The sequence below is a fragment of the Strix aluco genome, chromosome Z, assembly GCF_031877795.1.
Source record: "Strix aluco isolate bStrAlu1 chromosome Z, bStrAlu1.hap1, whole genome shotgun sequence".
Classification (NCBI taxonomy): Eukaryota; Metazoa; Chordata; class Aves; order Strigiformes; family Strigidae; genus Strix; species Strix aluco.
In genome coordinates, this window is record NC_133971.1 from 76,008,580 (window position 1) to 76,031,963 (window position 23,384).

Sequence of the window (23,384 nt, forward strand, 5' to 3'; positions counted from 1 at the left end):
AAATGCAAATGAAACCTTATTGCCTTTGAGGGAACTAATTGCCTTAGGTTGTAGTTGCTTTAACTCTTACTGTAATGTAAAAAAATACGAAGCTTTTCTGAGACAAGGGAGAGAGTTTCTTTCCTTTTTTATTTCCTGATTTAAATTGTTCCAAAACTATAACATTTTTTTTGATATCTCTCTCACCATGAGTTTTTCCTATGGCTTCAGTATAAACTGAAAGGAGAAGATCAGACTGGTAGAGAGAAAGGCTGTGCCTTTCTTCAGTATTCTCTTCTGGAGTAGTTCATAAAACTTTTCTCAGAGAAGTTCAGCACCCTGTCCTTAGCATAAAACATGTTTTACTTTCTTGGTGTTTCTCTAATTGCTTTTTTCCCCTTCTCCTTATTGAACTGTGCAGAGTAAATGTCCAGCAGACAGCACTGACAATTCTGGGAAAACAGCTTTACATTATGCAGGTAACTTCTTTGTTGAAAGCTTGTACCATCTATTTTGTTGTGCTTGATATTCCTAGCTCCTCAGTCTGGTGGAGCTTTTTAGGTTCTAATTACATAAATCTAGTGAGTCCACCTGGTGGTTTACAAATTGTGGGTATTTTTTTAGATAAATACTGTGAGTGCTGAATTTCAGTTAATTACAGTTAACAAGCTTAACCTGCATGCTTGCAAGTGCAGAGCCATTGGAATACTTAAGGTTAGGTTGATTTTTATATAATTATTTAAAGATTGTATCTTCTCATGCTAATTTGGATCATTAATATTGGTTGTATTTCTGCATACAACTTGCTGTTTATTCTTTTTAGTCCTTCTCTCCTTCCTTCTTAAAACAAAGAAATACAATTTAATTTGTTTTTGTTGAACCCCACTGTAATGCTGAAGTATTGCAACTGGAAGTGCGGAACACAAATCTTGAAAATGGGATTTAATGGACTTTCACGCTTGTCTTTTTTTTTTTTTTTTTAAGCTGCACGTGGTTGCCTTCAGGCAGTTCAACTTCTGTGTGAACACAAATGTCCAATTAACATCAAAGATTTGGTACGTACCTCTTCTCCCATTGTGTACTTAAGGTACTTCAGAGCTTTGACTACCCTCCACTCCAGTCAATCTCAGGTGCAGCAGTTCAAAGCAATACTATGCTTATATCTCTTCTTGGATTTCTGTGTTGGAGGGATTTCATTTTGCAGCTTGCCATAGCAGAGGTGGGGAAGTACTTCACAGTCTAATACAGTAGTGGCATGATACGCTGCTTGTTAAATTGAGGCATTGGTATAAGTAGCTAGAACCAATTCTGATATATTCAAAACATGATAAAAGTCTTTCCGTTGACTCCGGTAGGCTTTGGAAAAGGCCCATTAGGTGGTCAAGTGCTGTGAAATGCTCACAAGCCCAAGAGTATGATAAGTCTGAAGGGAAAAATTGTACTTGATGTAGTCTGAAGGCTCAGGGACACTATATTCACTATTATGAAATGTCTACAAACGACCAGGTCTATTTTGGGGAATGATGCAACTGCCTGATAGAAAACCCTCTGATGAAAAAGGGAGGGGACCTGACAGAAATGAGGTGCAAAAGGGGAAAAAAAAAAAAGGGGGATAAAAAGTTTGTTTTGAACTTCTATCTGTCTCCTTCTCACCTGGTCTTTCTAATAAAAATATCTGTCACAGAGGTTAGACCTAAAATTTCAGCAGATGCATTTCAAGGGCAGAAAAGGCTTGTTCAGTCTTAAGACTGTAGGAGCATCTTAAAAATGTCCTCATCTTATGTCATGGTTAATCATAGGAAAGAGGGAGCCAGAGCAACCTCAGAGGTGCATGACAAAATGATGACAAGCAATGGTCAGAATTTGGGTAGTGGACCTAATTGAAAATTGAAGTTAGGTACTAGGAAAAAATTAATCTCACCATGAAGGTGGTCAAACACTGGAACTGGTACCCAGAGACGTCATGATGTATCTGCCTTTGGAGATGCTTAAAACTTGACTGGATGTCTCTGAGCAGTGTACTGTAACTTGAAGTTTACCTAGCTTTGGATTGAGAGCAAAGGGGGAGAAACCCCAGATGACCTCTGAAGGTGTCTTCCAACTGGCATTATTCTGTGATTATATGAAATGTTGTATTTTTGCCTTGTACTTAGTTAAAATTATCATTTTTGTTGCGGAGCGACTTAAAGGTATTGTGTAGTTCCAAAATCATCATGTTATAGCATTAAGCAAACAGAAAAGGGAGTACAAAGCAAAAAGCATTCCTACTCCTAATGCTTTGCATCCCCAGTAGTCAAGAAAGGAATTAAACCCAGCTATATTTATGAATCACGAGAAAAATTTATTGATAACGCCTTGTTTGTGCTATATAGAAGTAAAGTCCATAGCTGACCTTTAAATCTCAGTGATATTTGTAGGTGGATGGATAATTGTTCATAGCTTCTTTAAATGCATTCCTAGGACGGGAACATACCTCTGCTGCTTGCAATACAAAATGGTCATACGGAAGTCTGCAAATACCTTCTGGATCATGGAGCAGACATCAACACCAGGGATAAAAATGGAAGGTACAGCAGGTTAACATGTTAATTCTTCCCCAAGGCTGACTGTCAGATGAAGCTTTCTTCTCAAATCCTTCCCAAAATAGTTGTTGTTAGGTGAAATAATGCCTCCTGTACTGGACAGCATATCCTGATTTTTGAGAAAGCTTACAGAATTCTGCCTAAAGGGAAAAGTGAAACAGAAGAAACTATGTAAGTATAAAATTAGATGTGCTTGTAAGATTTCCCTTGAGCTACCAGAGCATTTTTAAAGAAATCCTACAAGAATCTGATTGATAGCACTTACCCACACATCACTTCGTACATGTCACAGTTTTAAATGCTGCTGTCTTCTTGGCATCAGTTTCTCCAACTTAAATCCTGAAAGTTTTACTTAGGAGTGACATATGTGGAGGGCTCTTTTTTCTACCATAATGTAGCCACAGCAGCAAGAGAAGAGTACCATAAAGCTATATAATGGAGATGCTGTTGTCTTAGAGACATTTAGAGATTTGTTGCATTAATAGATAGTACATGTGTCAGAAAACGGATTTTTTAAAACAACATCCTTGTAGTGAAACATGCACTTGTTTTGATGATACTGATGAAGATCAAGAGTCTTTGAAAATTATGGACTGTTTTATAAACAGTTGGTTAAACTGTGAAGCTAAAGCAGGATGCTGAGAAGACTTGGCACTTACACCTGATAGCAATCTTGTTTATCATCTGTGATACAATGCTCATATTGTTCTTTGACAGCACCTGGGAGGATAAGACTGGGCTCTAACTTAGTTTTTATCAGTCCAGAGTTTATTAGCGCACTCTTTAAGCTGTCTAAAGAAAACTTCTTAGTTTTCTTGTTTGGTTTGAATGGCCTCATTGGTGCTTTGAACCAAGGTACTGCCTGTTCTGGGACCTCTGCCTTCCCCTCAGTCTCTTACTGTTTAATCAACAGACAGCATTAAGAGTTTCTAGTTTAATTGGATGAAGGCATTTCTGTCATAGATAGGACAGCCTTGTGTTTTTGTATTTTCTTTTTTAAGAAAGTACTGTGTGTAGATGCAAGAAAATGATATAATGTGGAATATATCATTTCACTTCTCTCTTTCCTTCTGGTGGAGAGTAACTACTCTTGCATCTCATGTTCACAAAAGTGGTTAAGTTTTTACTGAAAAAGGAGAAGCCTTTTTGGGAGAGGAAGGGGATAACCTTTGAAAATGGTATCTCCAATTTCCTATCTTGTCCAGACTAAGTTAACTATTTTGGTAATCTAAAGCCATCCCTGTGACTCTGGAGGTGTTATTCAAGTTACTACTCAGCACTACTTTTTAGCACAGCACTGCATCAGCCATCACTTTTCCGGGGCTTACCCATTACAGGGAATATGTTTAATTCAATCAGTGAAATGATTGTCTAAATATGTCGCAAATATTATCACTGTAGTAACTTTTCAGTTTCATATCTGTGCTGTGGAATGTGTTTGCCGGCAAACATGGCCAACCTATTAGGCATGTTTTCATGCTGAGAAGGGAGAATTATGCCCAAGCAAGAAAGCAATATTAGAGCATGTTTGAAAGGTGGGGTTTTCTGTGTGTTCCTAATTATTCTGTACATCTCTTATGACACCTTCAGGTAATTGTGAAAAACAGATACAACCTGTTAGGAAAACACTCCATCTGTGAGCTACCCTTACGCTAGGATCTGGCACTGTTAAGCTGTCTGGTGTTGGAGAAGGAATTGATTGTGCTCTAATGGACTTTTTTTTTTTTTAAACTGAATAGGTGAGGAGTTGAGGTTAAACCCATCTCTTAGTCTTACTGAAGAGCTTTGAGATTGTCTGGCTTTTTGTTTGAAATCTGTTTGTCTGTTTTGTCTTAAAAGCAACATGTGAAGGAGAACAGCAATGAAAGAAATGCTTTCATGTTGTACCACGACTTGCAGAGCTGTAATTGGAGTGTGGCAGTGAGGTTTGGTAGTCTGACTTTATCCTGAAGCCATTTCTATTTATGACTTTCCTCCTCGGCAACCCTTTTTAGAAATGCAAAGCATGTCAGGTCTTTGCAGAAGGTCCTGCTGAGGAGTATGGGGAAGAAGAGGAGGGGCAGGAGAAGCAACAGTTATATGTATGTGTCAATACACATGTTGATAAAATCTTGGACTTTATTGCACAATAACTGTCTCACTTTTTCCTAAAAAAATGAGCTGCTGCTTAAAGAGTACACTCTTGACACTTACTCTGTGTGTGTTTTGTCTGTTTTGTCCAGAACTGCTTTGATGATGGCTTGTGAAGTGGGCAGCCTTAACATGGTGGAAGCCTTCCTTAGGAAAGGTGCAGATGTCAGTTTAGTAGATGTCTTTGGACAGAATGCCCTGCATTACTCCAAGCTCTCTGAGAATACAGGGATCCAGAATCTCCTATCATCAAAGTTATCTCAGGATGTGGGTATGTAAGAGATGCTGATCTGCAGTTTTATCACTTCTTATGTGTATATTTAGCAATGAACAAAGTTACTTCATAAGGTAGGCTGAAAAGTTTCAAAAGCCATCTTCAAGATGTTCTGGGTGAGGCTTCCCAAAAGCAGGAAAATGTGGTCTTTGCCATAGATGGTAATATTTAGCATGGATAAAGCACTGAGCAGGGCAAAAAGAGGTGTTTTTGGAAAATAAAAAGTAAGCTGATGTAGCAGCATCATGAAATGTAGCATACAATTTGGAATTATGTGGAGAAGTAAGTTAAACATACAGCTTCTCAGTAGAGGAGTTGGAGGAGGTACTGATGCATGCAGAGGGTTTTATGGTCAAGCGAAGATGAATTTCTAAAGTAGGAAGCTAATGTGCAAGAATGGTGTGAGATTATGGTAGGGTAAGAATTGTCACAATCCTCTGAATTTTATCTCAATATGAAACCCAAAAAGCAGCAGAGAAGGGATTCAAATGGAATTTGGAAATTAAAGCATATTTCTCAGATTTCAGACAGGAATTCAAAACCCAAAGTAGTTATGGTGTGAGAAGTAGAGCTGAGAGATGGGTTAGGAATGACAGACACCTTTTTCTTTAATAGCTGTTCTTAATTCCATGTCTTTTCTGCTTCACAGATACAAAGTCAACAACAAAAGCAAAGCAGGTATTTTTCCTTTTGGTTTTAAAAATACTTGGGCTATATAGACTTGTAACTTAAGAAAAAACAGTAATTGATGTGACTAGAAACACTAGTAAATGTCACTGTGAGATGAGCTGCTATTAACTACTCTGTAATCTGGAAGGGTTTTGTTGCCTATTTAAAAAATGTGTTTCAGGAACATCCCTTTTAGGCTTAGCTTCTCTCTGTAACAGCAGCCACCACCCTCAGTGAGAAAAGGAATGGAGGGTGTGTGTATATGTGCACACGTGTGCTGGGAAGATATTCCACTTGTCTCATGTAATGCAGGAGCTTGGTTTTTGGCTCTCTGTCTCTTTAAACTGTAGAGAAGATGATCGTAAAGTTCCCTGTTTCCAAAACATATAATTGAGGATAATCCCTAGTTATATCTTACTGGAGAACCCCACCTGTGAGAATCCCAGTAGATTTAGGCAATTAAATTAGTTTCTTACGTTTTTAATTTAGTATCGTATCTTGGAGTGCAAATAGACCTTGTAGACCTGCTGGTGGCTGGAAAGTGGACGATGGTGCAATGCATTGGTTCATTCCTTCTCTGAGTGGAGAGGTGGGAGCTTAGGCAGAAGTAGGTGGAGAGGAAAGATGGTAGCCTTTAAGAATGGCATGACTGGACTATGTATGAATGGAAGTATTTAAGATCACTAGTGCTAAACCTATTGTTAGCTTCTGCTTTTTCACTAAATCTTGTTTGTTTTCCCTGAAGCATGGATTACAAGAGGGCAGATTCTTATTTTCAGGCATGTTTAATATCTTTGTTAGTAGAGTTGTAGTCTTTACATAGAAAAAAAAAAGACACTGCATGAGCTGCCAGAGATGATATTAATGTGGGGTTGTGTTTTTTTTTTTTTTTTCAATAAACCAACTTGCTCGGACTTTACTAACCAAACTAACAAACCTACCTTTTCTGGCTGGTGAAACTTTCAGCATGACCAAGGCTCTAAATTAAGTTCAGAAAGAAGTGGAACTCCAAAAAAACGCAAAGCCCCACCTCCTCCTATCAGTCCTATTCAGGTAAAGAAAAGACCAATTTTGAGATGCTTTTAGGGGGTGAAAAGCATTTTGAACTTTATGTGAATAGTATGGGCTGGATTTACTCTGTCACTCTTATTTTTATAAGTGTGTCTTACCATGAGTGCTTTTCCTGACATGAGGATAACACCATGAAAGGACATGTTGGTTAGGTTAACTAAGCAAGATTGCTTGAAATACAGCATGGCCTAAGATACAACTGTATGAATTTCACTGTGCAATTGCTTCTTCCACCTAAAGTTGAAGGTCCTCTTTTTTTTTTTTTTTTCCCCTGACTTCCAGAAGTAAATAATTATGTATATTTTAATTATACATATATATATGTACACATTATTATATGCATATATACATATGAAAGTAAAATATTTAAATGTATAGTATCAAAATGCAGTTTAACAGTTAGGTTTAATGTTAAACTGGAATGTTACCTGTATAACAGCTACACTGCATATATAATACTGACTCAGAGCACTGAATAATTAGATCTGCTCTTTGAAACTAACCTAGAGGTGTGACTTATGTTAGTGCAGGGAAGAGTACTCTTTAATCTCTCTGTGTGTGTATATATTTATATACAGGCACATGTTAGAGAGATAGTTATATGTAAACGTATATGTACACACCTATTTATATAAAATCTTTTACAGCTTAGTGATTTGTCCTCTCCACACTCATCAACTTCAACTCCCATGACTGGAAAAGGGCAGGCTTTCTTTGCTGATCAAGTGTGCAAGGTATCAATTTTTTGTTCTTATGAAGCTTAGGGAAGGAAATGTAATATCTTAATAATCTATTTTGCTTAATAATCTATTTTGCTGACTGCAGAGTCTCCGAATTAATTAGCTGAGTTTTAGGAACAAAAAGGAATCCAAATCTATTTCGATGTAATTTATAAAGTAATTGTGGATTACTTTTATGTTTATTGAATATGTAAATATAATTAGTTATAATTTAGTATTTAGGAATATGGTTACGAAAGTAAGTATTAATGCTGTGAAAGCTCATTACCTATTACATGTGAAGTGCACAGCATTGTGCAATGCAAAAAGTCAAAACTCTTTCACCAAAAGACAACAGGGAAGTAGTTGAGTGTGCTTTGTCTGATCTTTACCTTATGGTATTGAAGACTTTTTTTTTTTTTAAATACATGACAATAAATTGCTACTATTTATCTCAGGGGCTGCAGCCTTACAAACTATCTATGAGATAGTTGCCCATATTTCATAAATACTTGATGACAATTGGGCAATGGAATTGCTTTAGCAGATTTTGAAATACTGGCCACATGCTACAATTAAACAAGACCCCAGAAATAAAAGAAACCCGCTTTGCCAGGCTTTTATCCAGCAAGATCTATATGCCTATACTTCTCTTTAGTGAACTGTCCAACTTTACCTCTGCTTCCTTTGAAAGCATTTTCTTTTGTTGTCTCAGCAGGAAGAATTCAGCTCCTCACATCGCGATAATAAAGACAGGCTGAGTGACAGCACAACAGGTATACAATAATACTGAATCCTTATTTTCATATTTGGTTAGGTCTTCTAGGTGGTGTGAAATGTTGAAATGTGGTCAGAAATCCTCTGTACCTTTCCACTTAGAATGTGAGCCACAATAAGTATTGACAGTAGTTTTGTAATTTCATTAGCAGCTCCCCACCAAAACCTGCTGCTGTTGGGTGATCTAACATGTTTTTGGGGAAAGAGTTTCTAGGAACAGTTTGCTTGCTCACTATACTTAGTGGTCATGGGAACAAACAGTTTAATTTGAGAGGTTAGAATAACTCGCTAGCATTCCAGTGTTTTGAAAGCTTTTGAATCTTTTTTTGTTTTTTTGAAAGGTGCTGATAGTTTATTGGATGTGAGTTCTGAAGCTGACCAGCAAGATCTACTTCTGTTGATGCAAGCAAAAATTGCTTCTTTGACATTGCACAATAAGGAGCTGCAGGACAAATTACAGGTGGCATATTTTTGTGCTGTTCTAGTGCCCTCCTAATCTGCTAGCAGAACAAAGAGCTGCTTACTGTTTAAAGAGATGTACTGTGAAGATAATTTAATGAGCTTGGTGGTAAGATCATGGAAACACTCTGCCCCAAAGGATTAAATCAATGTTTTGATCTTCTCACTTTTCCCATAAATTACCAAATAACTTTGTTTATGATGATAACCACATTCTAAAAGATGTTGTTAACAGTTGTGTTAGCAGAATTTTAATTTGCATGGCTTTGATTATTAGCTTACGGAGATCAGCCCAGACTTTCAGAGGAGCTTGGCACTTACTGCCTTCTGTCTCTGTAGATGACTGAATGGGAGCAGCTTTGAATTTTGGGATTGAATGAATGGGAGGGTTTTGAATTTTTCTAAAGCTTTTTCCATGGTACTTTGTCTGTTTCTGTAGGATGTGGCAAGATTTCCTTGCTTACTCTATTCTAAAAATAATCACGTACTTGTTTCTATTGTGCAGTTGTTCGACTTTCTTTTTGCACAGGAAAGAACACCTAAAGAAGTGGATTCAACTGTAGAATCTTATCATTCAACTCAAACAGAGTTTGAGCAAAGAGCAGATAGACAAAATGAGTTCTCAGCTCAGGAGCTGAAGTCTACATTAAATGCCACCCAAATTCAAGAAAAGTTGACAAGCCCCAGTGAAGTAAAAATAAATTACCTCCAGGAAGACTTAAAGGATGTGCAGAGGAAATTAGAGAATTCTGAAGCCAAAAGAAAGCACATAGAAGCTCAGGTCCAGTCTAGAGTCCCAGAAACAGATTGTTTAAATAGCACAGACATTTCAGAAAATGGTTCTGATCTCAATCTGAAGTTCCAAGAAACTCAAAACAGGTATGAGGAAGCTGTGAAAGAGGTTTTGAATGTAAAAAAGCAAATGAAGCTGGATCTTGTTTCCTCTGAAAGTGAAGAAACCAGTTCTGATCTGAGTAGGTTGAAAGTTACATGTGGAGAAGTTGAAATGCTTAAGCAAGAATTGAAGAGGGTGCTGGAGGAAAGCGAAAGACAAAAAGAGAAAATGAGAGAGCTACAGAAAAAGTTTGAAGAAAGAGAGCAGAATGTGGTAAGCAAATTGTCTGTGGAAGAGTGTGAGGAGATGAAGAATTCATATTGTTCAGTTATTGATAACATTAATCAAGAGAAAGCATTGTTGATTGAGAGGTACAAAGAAGGGCAAGAGGAAATTAAAAGGCTACAGGACAAGCTGACAAATCAGACGCAGTTGGAATCTAGTGCTGAAGCTGGAGAAATGAAAGATGCAATGCACAAAATGGTAGATGAGCTCAACAGACAACTTAGTGAATTGTCTCAGTTGTACAAAGAAGCACAAACAGAGCTTGAAGAATATAGGAAGAGAAAAACTTTAGATGATATAGCTTTGGACTACATTCCTAGAGATGAACATGAGAAACTGATGCAGGTAACAAATTCTTTGAAATACAAAGCAGAGAATGAGTTATCAGAAATGAAATCTCAATACACAAAAGTATTAGATGAAACAGAAGAACTAAAGCAACTGTTAGATGCTCAGAAACAAAACTCTTTGCCAATTACTGAACACCATCAGGTGATGAATGCACTCAGAAATACTGTAATGGAAATGGAGGAAGAAATAAATGAGCTTAAAGTACTGCTTACCAACAAGGAAAGCGAAGTAAGAAGCTTACAGAAGGAATTACTGGAAGAAAAAGCTGCAATTAATGAAGCAATGGTACCCAAGGCTACATATGAAAAGCTCCAGTCATCACTGGAGGGTGAAGTTAGTGTTTTGTCATCCAAGCTGAAGGATGTAATCCAAGAGAAGGAAAATGTGTCCTTAGATGTTATGCAACTGAGAAATGAAGTTTTGCACTTGAGAGAAGAGAAAGAAGGTATGCATACTCTGCTTGAAGCAAAGGAACAGGAGGTGACTGGTCTTCAGCAAAAGTACCATCAAGTTCAAGAAGATCTTCTTGAAATGAAAAGATATTCTGAAAGCTCATCAAAACTGGAAGAGGATAAAGATAAAAAGGTTAGTGATTCACTGTAGTGGAGGGGTGGTACATGAGTTCAAACTGCTAACATGTTGGATGGTGCATGGGTGTCCTAATAGATGATGTGTCAAGCATCACAGAGTGGAGTAACTTTTGAGTGCCCTTGCCCATCTGAAAATTCAGATATCAAGCAAGTTTTCAGTATGTTTAACTTTACAGTTGGTTTCCCTCCCCTGCAGAGATACGCATGATCTTTTAATTTACCTCTTTTAAGTTCTGTTTAGGTTGGGTTCACACTATTCAGGCAAGTGAAGTCAAAGAAGTGGGATTTACAGCAGGAAGAGATTCTAGAGGAGACAAGAAAACAAAAGATCAGAAATGACCAAAATTTGCTATTCTGATTTTACTATATTATCTCAACCTTAGCATGACTTGACTGTTTTTCCTCTGCAGCTACCATATCTGTCACTACAACTTTCTTTATACAAAGCTATGTATTTTGCTAGCTGTGAATAGCTGGCCTATGTTTGTTATGTTCCTGCCTTGTGTTCAGCAGCAGTATTTGTAAAGGTGGTAACTGAAATCCTTGTTTTCAAATATTGCTGGCTTTCAGAACAAGGAGTACATTTTGAATTGGCTGGTCTAGGAAAGGGGATAGAGAAGCATTGTAACCCTTTGCTTACATGTCTCTGTTTGTCCATTGAGTTTATTTACATCTTGTTTTTCCTCACTTCTTAAATTTAAGTTACAAATAACCCCAAGGTGAGAGCCACAGGAGTACAGTATGCCTTGCAGCTTTTCATGAAAACCTCTTTTTTGCCTCCCTAGATCAATGAAATGACCAAGGAAGTCAGCAAATTAAAAGAAGCTTTGAACAGCCTTTCTCAGCTTTCCTACTCGACCAGTGCTCCCAAAAGACAAAGCCAGCAGCTGGAAGCATTACAACAGCAAGTGAAGCAGTTGCAAAACCAACTGACTGTAAGTGTGATATTTTGTAAACCCACCATTATTCCCAGCTCTCTGAAGATATGCGTGCCATTCTTCACTCTGCCTTATTTAAAATGGTGCACAGTCAATGAGTACAAGGAAAGGAATTTTCATCCAGAAATTCTAGAATTACTCTGAAACATTTAGGAATCTGCAAGTCACAAATTGCTCTTTAGAAATAGTCTAACTAAAGAAAGCTGTTTTCCCCAATATATTTTCTCAGATCAACAGTGGAGCAAAGTTTCTGTACTTGTAGCGAAATGTAGTGGCCAGACCTGATGCTGAGACCCTGATTTGTGAAAAGTGTAGCCAGTGTGCAGCAGATTTGTGTGTTTTCTCAAGAACACTCATCAGCTGAAGTTGTCTTGGGTGGTTTTTTTAAGCCAAAATAAATTCAACTTTCTGGACTAAAGGCATAAAGTTTCAAATTGAGCAAATCCATCTGTTTACAGGGAGCACAGTTTATTCTCTGAAATTCTGAACTGCTTAAAGTTATTTTTTTAATTATATTCTTTTGTGTATGAAAGGTCCAGTCTTCTAAGCTGCGTTGACTCATAATTGCTATTTGCAAGAGCTAGCCTGTCCAAAGGAGCACTTTAATTCACTACTGAGGGTGAAAAGAAGGTACTGCCCACCACAGGCCTTTGTTGAGAGCTCTGGAGTAACTGAAAGGAGAATTCCCAGCCTGGCATGCTAAATGGCTTACCTGTTGTCTGCTTTCCTGCCTTGCCCAGCAGACAGAAAGAAGGGTCAATATGCTTATGGGCCAGAAAAATTACCTTGCAGTGGGGAGAAATAAGTAGGCAGACAGTTAAACACTGCATCCTGCCAGTGTAAAGGCCCAGACTGTTTCTTATCCCAGTCCACCATGTCCAAAAGGACTCCTCACCTCCCAATTTAAGGACCAGCAAAGCAGTGTCAGGTGCAAAGATATGCAACACACGAGGAAAGTGGGTATGATTTAAAACAGGACAGAAGCATTCTTTCCTTTTTGTAGGCTAGCTTTCCTAACAGCTTCACATTTATTTGCAAAGATGGCTTCTGGGATGTGGTTCCTGTGATCATGAAGAAGGACGTTGGCTTTTCTTGTTTGAATGTATAGTAATTAACTAAGGATTTCATGGGTTAAGACCTTTTTTTCCCTGGGAAGGCATTAGCTGACAGATGGGTCACTGACTTCAGGGAAGAGTTCAGTTGCAGTTGAGGGTTGCTCGGTCAGAATATTGTTGGCTTTCCTCAATTCTGGTTGCTGATAAACTCAGGAGTATGTGCTCATTCCACATCTTTGCAGCTCAGCACTTCTTACAAGTGATGTAATCTCACCAGTTTTTTTGCTGGGCTGGGTAGAATTACAGCATTTCTGTGGACCATGTTTCCAAGAAATTATGTTTTGAATGGCTAGTGGCACAGTACTGTCTGAGCTGGTTTCCATGCATGCCTAAGACTATGGTTTGTAATTACCCAGATCTCTCTAAATCTAGTTGGGGAGTTCTGAATTCAACAGTTCTGAATGCTCTGTGACTTTCTACTTAACTATTTTCTAGGAGACAAAGAAACAACATCAGGAAATTGTCTCAGTTTACAGGATGCATCTTCTCTATGCTGTGCAGGTATGGTCGCATATGGTCAGTTACACAGTGTTGGTATTTTAATGAAAGAGGTTTCGTCTGCAGATTTAGTAAGAACTTTGCATGTTTTATCTAAGACATCCTACTGAAAAGGTAATGACTGTTTAAGCACAAATTCAACACTGCTTCCTTTTAGGAAATTGATCTAATAACTGTATCTCAAAAATAGTTTGTAAATCTTCTTAAAGAGTAGTGAGATGCTTGAATTCAAACATCTTTTCTTCTTTTTCCCCTTGTTTAGGGTCAAATGGATGAAGATGTCCAGAAAGTGCTTAAACAAATTTTATCTATGTGTAAAAGCCAATCACAGAAAAAGTAAACAAAAAAGCCAAGGAAAACTCCCCATTTTTATTAATCCTGTTATGGGTGTTTATCTAGATTTGCCTTAAGATTTAAAATTGGCAATTTGCTGCTTTTGTGTTATTGTGCTGTTTGTGAGGTGGATTTGTTTGTCTGTCTCTATCACTTACCATGTGTATTTGCGTGTGCAGTAACTAAACACATGCCTGCTTTTCATATCCAAAATGCAAGTATGTTCTTCAGACTTTTTACCTAGGCCACTCCATGTCATGTTTACCCTAAAAATACTTTCTAGCTTCCTCCAATAGCCGGGGATTAATCTAGAGGAAAGCACTCGTGTTGCCTGGGTAAAGATGAAATTCTCCATAGGTCTTCTGTACTGTTTATAAGCTGCAACTTGTTACTGGGGATTAATTTAGTTGCTTGAGGTTGTAGCACTCGGATTCCTGACATTTTGCCATATACAGTCTTCAGCAGAGCAGAAGTAAGCCTTGCAGCAGTGAGCAGAAGTAGATATTTATGCTAAACCAGAACATCAAACAGCTACACTTCTTAGTGTAAAATTATTTAAGATTAACACACCATGAGGTAGCTGTCCCAACCCATCCAATGCACTGAGTACACAAAACTCATACCATGCTTCACAGTTTCCTTTCATAACTGCCTGGTAGTGGAATAAAACTATTTCAAAAGGTAAAATCATTAGTTTATTGAAGTTCTGTACAAAGCAGTACAGGAACATCTGTATAAACAACCCTTTATGATAGGTTTAGCTATCTATGCAAGTGTTGGCCATGAAGCTCAGGAACAAAACCAGAACATATACTTTAGACAAGGGATTCTAGTGAACACAGGATGTTTACAGTGAATGTCAATGCCTCATATTTCCTAACCTCACTTTTGTAAAGATCTTCTCTTCAGTATATTTTTATTGGCCCTGTAATGAATTTTTTTGTAACTAAACCATTTTTTCTACATAATGTTTGCATTAAGCTTATTAACAAATATTTTTAGGTAACCGTGTTTTAGAGAGTTTCTTTTTATACCCCCAGGTATTCAGTAATAGTGAAGCATAGTGAAGTGTTTTCAGTTTGTAAGAGATCTGTAAGGAATAATAAACCTGTCTGTCAGTGTGGTCCAGAGCAGTGAAGTGTAAAATGCAATTCAGCCTGCTGTTCCAAAAAATGTAGAAATGATAGGTAGAGAACAGCAAAAGGTGTCAAAAATTTCTGCATGTTGTTTGTAGAGGCTAGGGGCATCAGTAAAGCCTTTATCAGCACTTTTAAATTTAAAGTCAAGTAAAAATGCCTGATGTGGCGTAGTATGAACTATGGAAAAGTGTTTCTAAGCACACACTGCACTTGAGAGTATAAAACCATTCTAACTGGCTTGCAGCTTCACTATGATGTCTTTTTTATTCCTGTTAGTGGATATGTCTCTAATAGAGAAATCTTCCAGAGCTATATAATCTATAAAGTTTATGTAGAGTCATAATATGACAAGAGTCAGCAGTGCCTCAGACTGACTGGACTCATAGTGCACTTATATCACATAATTCCTAACCCTGGCAAAACTAAAATGGATTTTGAAAGCAAAAAGAAAAATCACACCTTTAGATCAGTTAGACCTTGGTGTTTCTCTTCTTGGGTGGTTTAACTAATGCCTGCTAATTTTGAACAGTATTTTGTAGTTAGATGGTTTTGAAAATGCTCCAAAGAAATGTGAAAAGAATTTTGCTGCAGCACTTCAAAGAGAACAACAAGATTTTAAGCATACTATTGCCACAAAGTGTAAAACTTGATGAACCATTTTGTAGGTTGCCTGATGGATTTAGTCTTCTACTTTGTTTTGGTTTGTATATTTATTACAGTTATCTTTGGGGATTATTGAAAATTACATACCACAGCATAGCAAGTTTCTTTATATGTAATTTACAAGAAGTTTCCTTATGCAGCAAATAAACTATTTCCAATTTTTGCCTCTTTGTTCTTTTTGTGTCTTCATTTCCTGTTTGTACTGAGGGAAATCTCACTACACTGTTTTAACTTAGGGCAAATACGTTCTGTATCTCATGTTTAGATAGCTGTCAAATGTACTGGGTTTTCCTCCCTGAAATTGCAACTTGATTATTAACTTCGTTGATCTGTCAGGTAGAATAGAATCCACTCTAAACCCTGTGCAACCAGTTCTGCAGATTATGCCTTTTATCTGATAGATAAGTTCAGAGCCATTTCTTACATGGATGTCCTGCTAGAGGTAATGCAGGTTTCCTGTTTGCCACTGGATGCATTCCAACTAAGTTTAAAACTACCTTAGAGCAGTAGCACAGATTGGTGAGGTCTCACAGTTTTTCAAAACAGTGGTTCTCTATCACTTAGCACTTCATGCACAGAACATATATATATGTGTATATGCATATGGATGCATATACTTTTTAAATTTAGCAGTAGTTACACAGTCAGCCCCATTGCCTTTTATCATCTCTTCCACTGCGAGTTTCATTTGAGAAACTAGTTTTTCAGTAACTTATTTGCTAATACTATCTTCCTATCTGAGGTGTGTTACACAAACGGCAGGAATTGCACCTCTTTTAATTACATCCTGGGGGGTCAAGTAGCTCTAGCCTCTTGTAGAAAATTTCTGTAAGCTACTCAGTACTGGGCTTCCTTTGAAGAAGGCTGCTGACAAACTGGTGTGCAGAATCTGTTCATAGTGAGATCAGCTGGCAGGGAAGATCGCATCTGCTTTGATGGCTTTTGTGCCGTCACAAGCCATGGGCCTGCTGCCAAGTATCTCTCATCTGAATTGCCATTTGTTTTCCTTGTGGATGGCCAGGTGCCAGCTCTTGCATAACAGAATTTTTTTTTTTAGGGGCAGACCTGTGGCAGTCCTGCATTTTGCCTTCAAAGTTGGTTGCTGGCACATGCTTCCCAAGCATCACTGGTCTGGTTATTTATTTCTGGTCTCCTGTATGCGCAGTCATGACAGCATGGGTCTTCTCCTGGGCAGCAATTTTATAGCTGATTTCTTCCCCTTCCCCACTAAGCGTATGAGTACTGGGGTTGAACAATGCTCCTATCGAACTCACAGACTGCAGTTGGCACACAACAGGTAATTTGGTCAGACTGCTCAGCTTGAGCACACTGGCTCTTCTCACCCATCCCATGCCCTGTCGCAGTAGAGAGGAGTGGCAAATGGTGGTAGCAGACTTCAGAGGACTGAGAGTGGGTTGAAATTTGGGAGATATCTGTTTAGGTCTGCATTAAGATCACCTCTTTTTTATTCTTTTTCTCTCTTGGTGGAGAAAGGCAGTGCAAGTCCCTGTAAGCAGGTGTTGCCCTCATTATTTGTCATCTGGCTGTCACAGGCTCCCTCTTTTGCCAACCTAGATGGGCATGAGAATATGATAGAGAGTGAAGTGATTCTGCCCATTTCATCATCAATCAGGCAAGAACTTGGAGTGTGCCATGTCTCCTTGACGGACAGATCTTTTGGGTCCAGCAACATGTTAGGGGCATATAGTCAATACTTGAACTCAAGCGTGGTTGACCCTCTTCGATGAGTCTGACTACCTGGGCATGCTCCACACCAGCAGAACAGCAGCGTTCTCTTGTTCCTTTCCTCACCAACGTCTGTGCGTGCTCCCACTGTGGCTTGTGGCTATTTCCTGCTCACAGGTCCCTTATACAGGAAAAGGAAAGTGGTTCTTGGTCCCCCTGTACCTGGTTTTGGTACGTTTTGTTTTTTTTCTGCACAGTCCTACTTCTGGAGAATGGAGAGCATCAGTAACTGTCATTCCACTGAGGGTGGCTTTTCAGAGGAACAGGAGTTTGAGAGTAAAAGAAACAGTTGCCAGATGGTTTATTCAGGTACCTCATGGGTACAGAGATGAGGTAAGAAGCTAATATTTCCCCATCCTGGCTGAGCAGGGGGCTCAGTGATTGCAGAAAGGCCTGCTGGTTTCCCTTCAACCACTCCTCAGGTCAGCTAAGTGACGATGTGCTTGCTACATGTCAGCACAAGACAGCAAAAGCCAAGGGAAGGCCGTGCTGCTGTGTGCTGCTGTAAACCACAGCACAGTAGTGCCCTAGGAGAAGCAACCAAGCAAGGGCCAGTGGAAAAGCTGGCTGGAAATCTCTTGGCAGATGCTACATCTTTGTGTGGCGCTGCAATTTAGCTTTGAAGCCCACTTCATGTTATGTGAGTTTTCCCGAGCGCTGGCTGACTGCCTGGCTGACTGGGGGAAGGAGGTAGGTGGTGTGTGACTTCACTGCTCTGAATGTTTCAGAGCTAAATAAATTACTGTTGGTATATGTATGTTGTGTTTATACCATAAAAGCTGCTCTCTGGGGTGCTTTGGCAGTGTGGGGTACCAGCCTACAGTGTGCAGCAGGCAGGAGGATAAGAGGCTGAGGCCCACGTGGGCCACTGGAGAAGAGCTGCCTCACGGCGGTGGAGCAGGGGTGTCTGTGTGAGCCTCTGCCCATCTGACCTGCCCCGAGGGAGGTTCTGGCTTGGGTGGGGCCAACCCAAAGCATCCTGAGGATTTCTCCACACTGATGCCAGCCTTCATCTGAGCAAAAAGCAGACGCGAAAGGCTGAAGCAATCTTCCCTTAAACATAGCAGAGACCCACATGCTTCAGGGAAGAATCTCTGGCTCAAGGAGTGTGGTTGGGCCTCCCAGTGTGGGACAGGTCAGGGAGCAGAGGCAGCCTCTTGTGGCTTCGGCTGTCTGTGGGGCCAGCGCCTCAGCCTGCCGCTGCGGGAGGTCTCGGGATCCAGGCTGCAAAGCAGCTGCACGGTGGGTCACAGTGCTCCATGTTGAATGAACACATGGAAATGCTCCTGGAGGAGTTAGGTGCTGAGGTTTCAGGGCAGCAGTATAGGCAGACGTGGTGTAACCCACCGCATATTCTGCACGCACAAGCATAACCCAGCAAATTTTTTTTCAAACAAATAGGAATGCATGCAAGGCTTTTAGGACAGATCAGTGGTTTAAATCCTCTATTCGCTGTGGTTTTGGTCTGCCACACTGAGCACTAAAAGTGCTCTGAATTTACTGTCAAGCCACAGTTCAAGAGTTTGTCTGAGTACCTTGAAACCTTCATCTATAGCAACACTGTCTAGTTCAGCAAATGTAGGTCACTGGGGGTGCTCGTGGGTGCAAGCCAACTCTCGCAAAATGTTTCATAGGAGTGAAGTTTCCAAATGCTTTTCTTCATCCCTGCCTCCTCCTCCTCTATTTGGATCCTTCACTGATCCTTTTGAAAGTAAGTAATGGAGATACTAAGTACAGACTAGAACCATACATTATTTTGGGTTTATGTCTGTGTTCTTCTCAGGGCAGTAACAAATTAATTCTCCTCATGTTAACAGTCATTTCCATAAACTCTCTGTCTTAGAATTACATACAGTGGTGAACTGCAGCTGAAGTGAATTAAAATATGTGATTTAATAAGTTTCTACTTTTTTGAGGAAGCCTGAGATACAATTTTTGTAGCTACACAATACTCCTACCAACAAACTCTGCTGCTGGCAAGAAAGCCATGTGCTTTGCTCAACACCTACAAGTGTTGGCTTCCCCAGGTTATGATAGCGTGTGACAAGATGTCTTCTAGGAGAACTGATGGCCTCTGTCATCTTGGACCCAGTTATGGCATCCTGGAGTGGGGTGTCACCAACATAAAGCTTCTCTGATGGTGGGTTTTGCCCCTTCTGCACAAGCAGTAGAGGGTTTGTGCTTTTAGTCCTGCAGAGGTCAGTCCCACTGGTGGCTTCAGGAAGGTTTGTTTTGTGATACAACTTGTAGCTCCTGATGCATTTTATGGCAATGCATCTACTGCTGTTTACAAACCTTTGGCTGCCCTGACAGACTCTCATTTGATGAGTTTAACACAGGTATTTACACAATCATCCATTTTTCAGCCTATTATTTTAAAAGCCTGCTTACATGCTGATCTGTCCAGATTCACAGTGTTGGCACTCCTCGTACATTTTCCAACAGCCTGAAATGCTCAGACGGTTGGTAATGGGGCCTCCTACCAGCAGCTGGAGATTGGAAACAGGCGCATCTCGGTGACATCATCCCTTGCAAGGAGCTCGGGGCTGGAGCCCATCTCCCTGCATCCTGGCGGGCAGCTGTCTGCTCCTGCCTGCCTGGCCAGGCCCTGCACACTCACGATGTGCTGATAACCCTGCCCAGGAGTGATGCTGCAGCTGGTACCCTGTGCTTGGTGGCTCTCAGGAGGCAAGCAGCGCCTGCATCAAAACACAAATGTGCTTATATGGAAAGCTGTTGCTCTGGTGTGGTCGGTCACTCTTCCCTTCAGGATTAGCTAAAATGCTCCCCAGTGATGGCTGAGCTTGGACCTACAGCACTCTTCCTGCATCCCCTGTCCTAAAGCAGCAACAGTCCTGCACCCTGCTGCGTGCTTGGAAGCCCTCTCCAGAAATGTTTGGATGCATTTGCTTCTCTGTAAACACTTTGCTGCCCATCAGGAGGCATCCCCCAAAGAAGAGGCTGGGGAGCAAGAGGGGAGCTGGATTAAGCTGCATTTTCCAGACAAAAGAGTAAGGGAGGGACAGAGAGCTAAACTGGCATTCCTTCCTCTCTGACCCTCCCTTGCACCTGAAAAAGATTACAGTAATTGATGACACAAAGCACAAAGGTCTGTGTCGCGGTAGAGATGGACACGACAAGCGATTGATGCAGACAAAATGTCCGACACTTTATTATCTACGCTCTTCTTTTATATATGCTTTACAAAGCCATGTGCTCATTTAATTGGTTACACAGTTGTTTTTCAACATTGCTATTGGTTGGCTTTTACTCTTCTTCTCTGCTTCTTAGTACGTGCAGAATTGTGGCTCCTCCATCCGACTCCCTTGCTCACAGTTCCTCTTATCTTGCTTGTTCAGCTCTTCTCAGGACTTTCCAGCCCCTCATGGGTACACTGGAATTTCATCAAGGCCAAATTCTTCTTCAATCAGGCTGCCTCCCCCGACAGGTCTGCACTGACCTGTTCCTAGAAATAGCTCCTCTGGGCTCTTGCTATTCAAAGTGCAGTTCCCAAAAAAGCAATGCTGCATTCAGCAGCTGGTGGGGCCACAGCTGGTTGTGAGCACAGCTGGCCAGATGTTGCAGGCCTGGGTGCAGACATGCCCATGCAGATGTTGCAGAACTGGGTGCCTGCTGGGAGGTCACAGTGGTGGGTAGTGGGGTCTCTGTGCCCATGGGGAGGGCAGCATGCTCTTCCTGCCTTGACCCCAGCAGCACTTGCACAAAGGGTTTGGGAGCAGGGGATGCAAGCAGGACTTACCCCAAAGCCCTGTGCTGCCTGAGGGCGGCCACATGATACTCACAACATTTCTAAAATTCCTGCCCTTGCTGCTATGTGAAGAAATCACGTCACCGTCCAATGACTGGCAAGCAGTAGGCTGGCAAAGCTTCCTCCACAGATGCTTTGGCTGATGGGTCTCTGGCAGTATGCCCCCTTGCAAATATCTGCCTAACCAAAGCTATGCGTGGTCACCCAGTCAGAGTTGTAGCACCGAAGAGGAGGGCATGCAACTACACCACTTGCCTTGGAGCAGCTCTGTGCAGCCTGCACCTCTCTGGGAGCATTTCCAGAACCCTTGGTCACTTCCACAGAGTGGTTGTTTCAGGGGACACGCTTCCCCATGCTGCGAGCAGGTAACAACCTGGGTTTACCCCAGCTCCTCTGGGATCTGTCTCATGCCTCTATTTAGTTTATTAGGAGAGACAATGTCTCCAACCAGCTGATGGCAGCATTTAAGAGAGACACAGCTCTCTGTGTTGAGGTAAACATCCTATTGTAAAACTACTGGAAGAAGAAACATGTTCTTGGTGATTCATCAGGCTACACCTATAAAAGTGTCTGGGAATATTCTCAGATGCCAGAATGAGACCACCCCTATCATTACACTGCTTGGGATGGGCCCTGCCATGATGTTGGCCCAGGCCAACCAACAGTTTTTGCAAATAACTACCCAGCACTGCTCTGGATCAGCCCACTCCTCTGTGAAGGTGGCCCTGCACCTTGCAAGGTGATGTTTCTGCAGTGCAGGCCCTGGCTGGGCAGCACCCCAGCCCCTCCGAGCCCAGGAGCCTCTCATACAGTGTCTGTATGAGCAGGGGCAGCCTGGGCGGTGGCCCCGGGGCCCTCAGCCGCACTGCTGGGGTTCATGGGAGCAGCTTTGCACCTAAATGCTTGCTCCTCTGATTTCTGGACTGCGCTGAGCTGTGCATGAAATCTTAAAGAGGAGTCTGTCTCCTTGGACAGCTGTCTGGATTTCAAGCAGACAGAGGCACTGTCCTGTGGTGTTGCTGCAAAACCCCTGCAGCTACCGCCTCCCTTAGGGCTGCAAATCCATTGCTGCACTCTACTAGCACTTATAGCGTAAAATACACACATATGTACAGATAGATTTCTTATCTAATTAGATAAATACAGGAAATACATTGAAGCACCCAGCCTTCTGCTGGCTTGCTCTTTTTTGGTCAACTCCAGGTCCCATATGAGCTGGAAGGGTAGGAGGCTGTTAACTTCTCCATGGAGAGCTTTCATCGTCCCTTCCCTCAGCCTCATGCCAGCAGACTAGAAAACCAACATCCACTCCAGGCTCATCTGCAAAGAGCCAGCCACCAAAGCAGCAAGTTTAACGTAGTTTTTGACCAGTGGCTCACTGGGGTTTTGATCTGCAGAATAAATGATTGGGCTCAGGGGATTGCCAAAGTGTTGACCCGAAGTCACCAAACGCTGATGCATGCTGTTACTGAGTGACATTCCCACCATCTCTCTGCCCTCATTGGGGGCAAAAGACAAGCTTTTCCTGGACTTCCTGGATTTCTTTGTTGTGCAGTTTGGATCTTTCTAGACTTGCTTTGGGTGTATTTTTCTCCATGGAGGGCCAGGATACTTGCACAGAATGACATTCACATTCGTGGTGGATATTCAAACCCATTTCTCAGAGTCTATTAACTCCACAAAGAGATTAGAGCTGTGTGGGCACCTGATTACATTTCCCTGCAACACTCACTCCCTTGCAGAGCCCTTACAATTAGATTTAGTAGTGCTAACACAGTGTTAGTTGTTCGAGCCTGGCTAAGGAGAGCAGCAGGGTAGAAAGAGGCTGAAGCAGCCTGTTGTGGCCTCTGGCTGCCATTTATACCTAAGCAGTCCTGCCACCACCTCAGATTCATACAAAAATGAGTTTCTGTCTCAACAGGAATGCATCAAGCCTCTACTCTGTAATAGCTCCACTTTAAAAATAATTCTGAATTTGTTCAGTTTAATGTTAGTGTTCTCTCAGCAAAAGCACTGTTTAGTGTTACTATAATTATTTATACAATTTCTGCATATTTTTTTTGGTAAGACCCACCTGCTTGATTCTTAGGGGTTTACAAGCCGCTACAAAATGAAGTTCAAAACAGACACCTACAGGAAACAGCATGTGGCTTATCTCAAATTTTCCAATTATTTTTGACCTCGCTAAAGACCTATCTAGTCAAGAATACAAGAATGTATTTTCTTATAAATCTACATGTAATTAAACATTGTTTCCCTTACTAACTTTGAAACAGAGGTATAGAACTCAATTCCTTTTGGAGAATTTTGGGCTCAGCAGCTTTACAGATCCAAATGGTTGTGGATGGGCCTCAATATGTGAAAGCCAGAGCAACACAAGAACTTCTCAGTGTGTTGGGAGGTAAGAGGTAACATTAGCACTGGCATTGTTGGTGTTTTGTTTCATAAAGATTGTCAGGACC

General features: G+C 40.9%; 1 protein-coding gene across 8 annotated transcripts in view; it reads left to right on the forward strand.

Annotated features, from left to right (window-relative positions):
* The window catches only part of RAI14 (retinoic acid induced 14), an 85,579-nt gene extending 70,009 nt beyond the window's left edge, over positions 1-15,570 (forward strand). For 2 of the 8 annotated variants that reach the window (XM_074812597.1, XM_074812598.1), the window contains exons 6-18: positions 401-458; positions 964-1,034; positions 2,440-2,546; positions 4,784-4,962; positions 5,615-5,643; positions 6,601-6,687; positions 7,353-7,439; positions 8,140-8,200; positions 8,543-8,661; positions 9,166-10,716; positions 11,507-11,656; positions 13,210-13,275; positions 13,535-15,570. In XM_074812597.1, coding sequence (XP_074668698.1) covers positions 401-458; positions 964-1,034; positions 2,440-2,546; positions 4,784-4,962; positions 5,615-5,643; positions 6,601-6,687; positions 7,353-7,439; positions 8,140-8,200; positions 8,543-8,661; positions 9,166-10,716; positions 11,507-11,656; positions 13,210-13,275; positions 13,535-13,612 — 2,643 coding nt within the window. In that variant the 3' untranslated portion in view covers positions 13,613-15,570. The remainder of the gene's footprint in view (positions 1-400; positions 459-963; positions 1,035-2,439; positions 2,547-4,783; positions 4,963-5,614; positions 5,644-6,600; positions 6,688-7,352; positions 7,440-8,139; positions 8,201-8,542; positions 8,662-9,165; positions 10,717-11,506; positions 11,657-13,209; positions 13,276-13,534) is intronic. The other 6 variants (XM_074812600.1, XM_074812599.1, XM_074812601.1 and 3 more) reach the window with 6 other exon arrangements.
* The last annotated feature ends 7,814 nt before the right edge of the window (positions 15,571-23,384 follow it).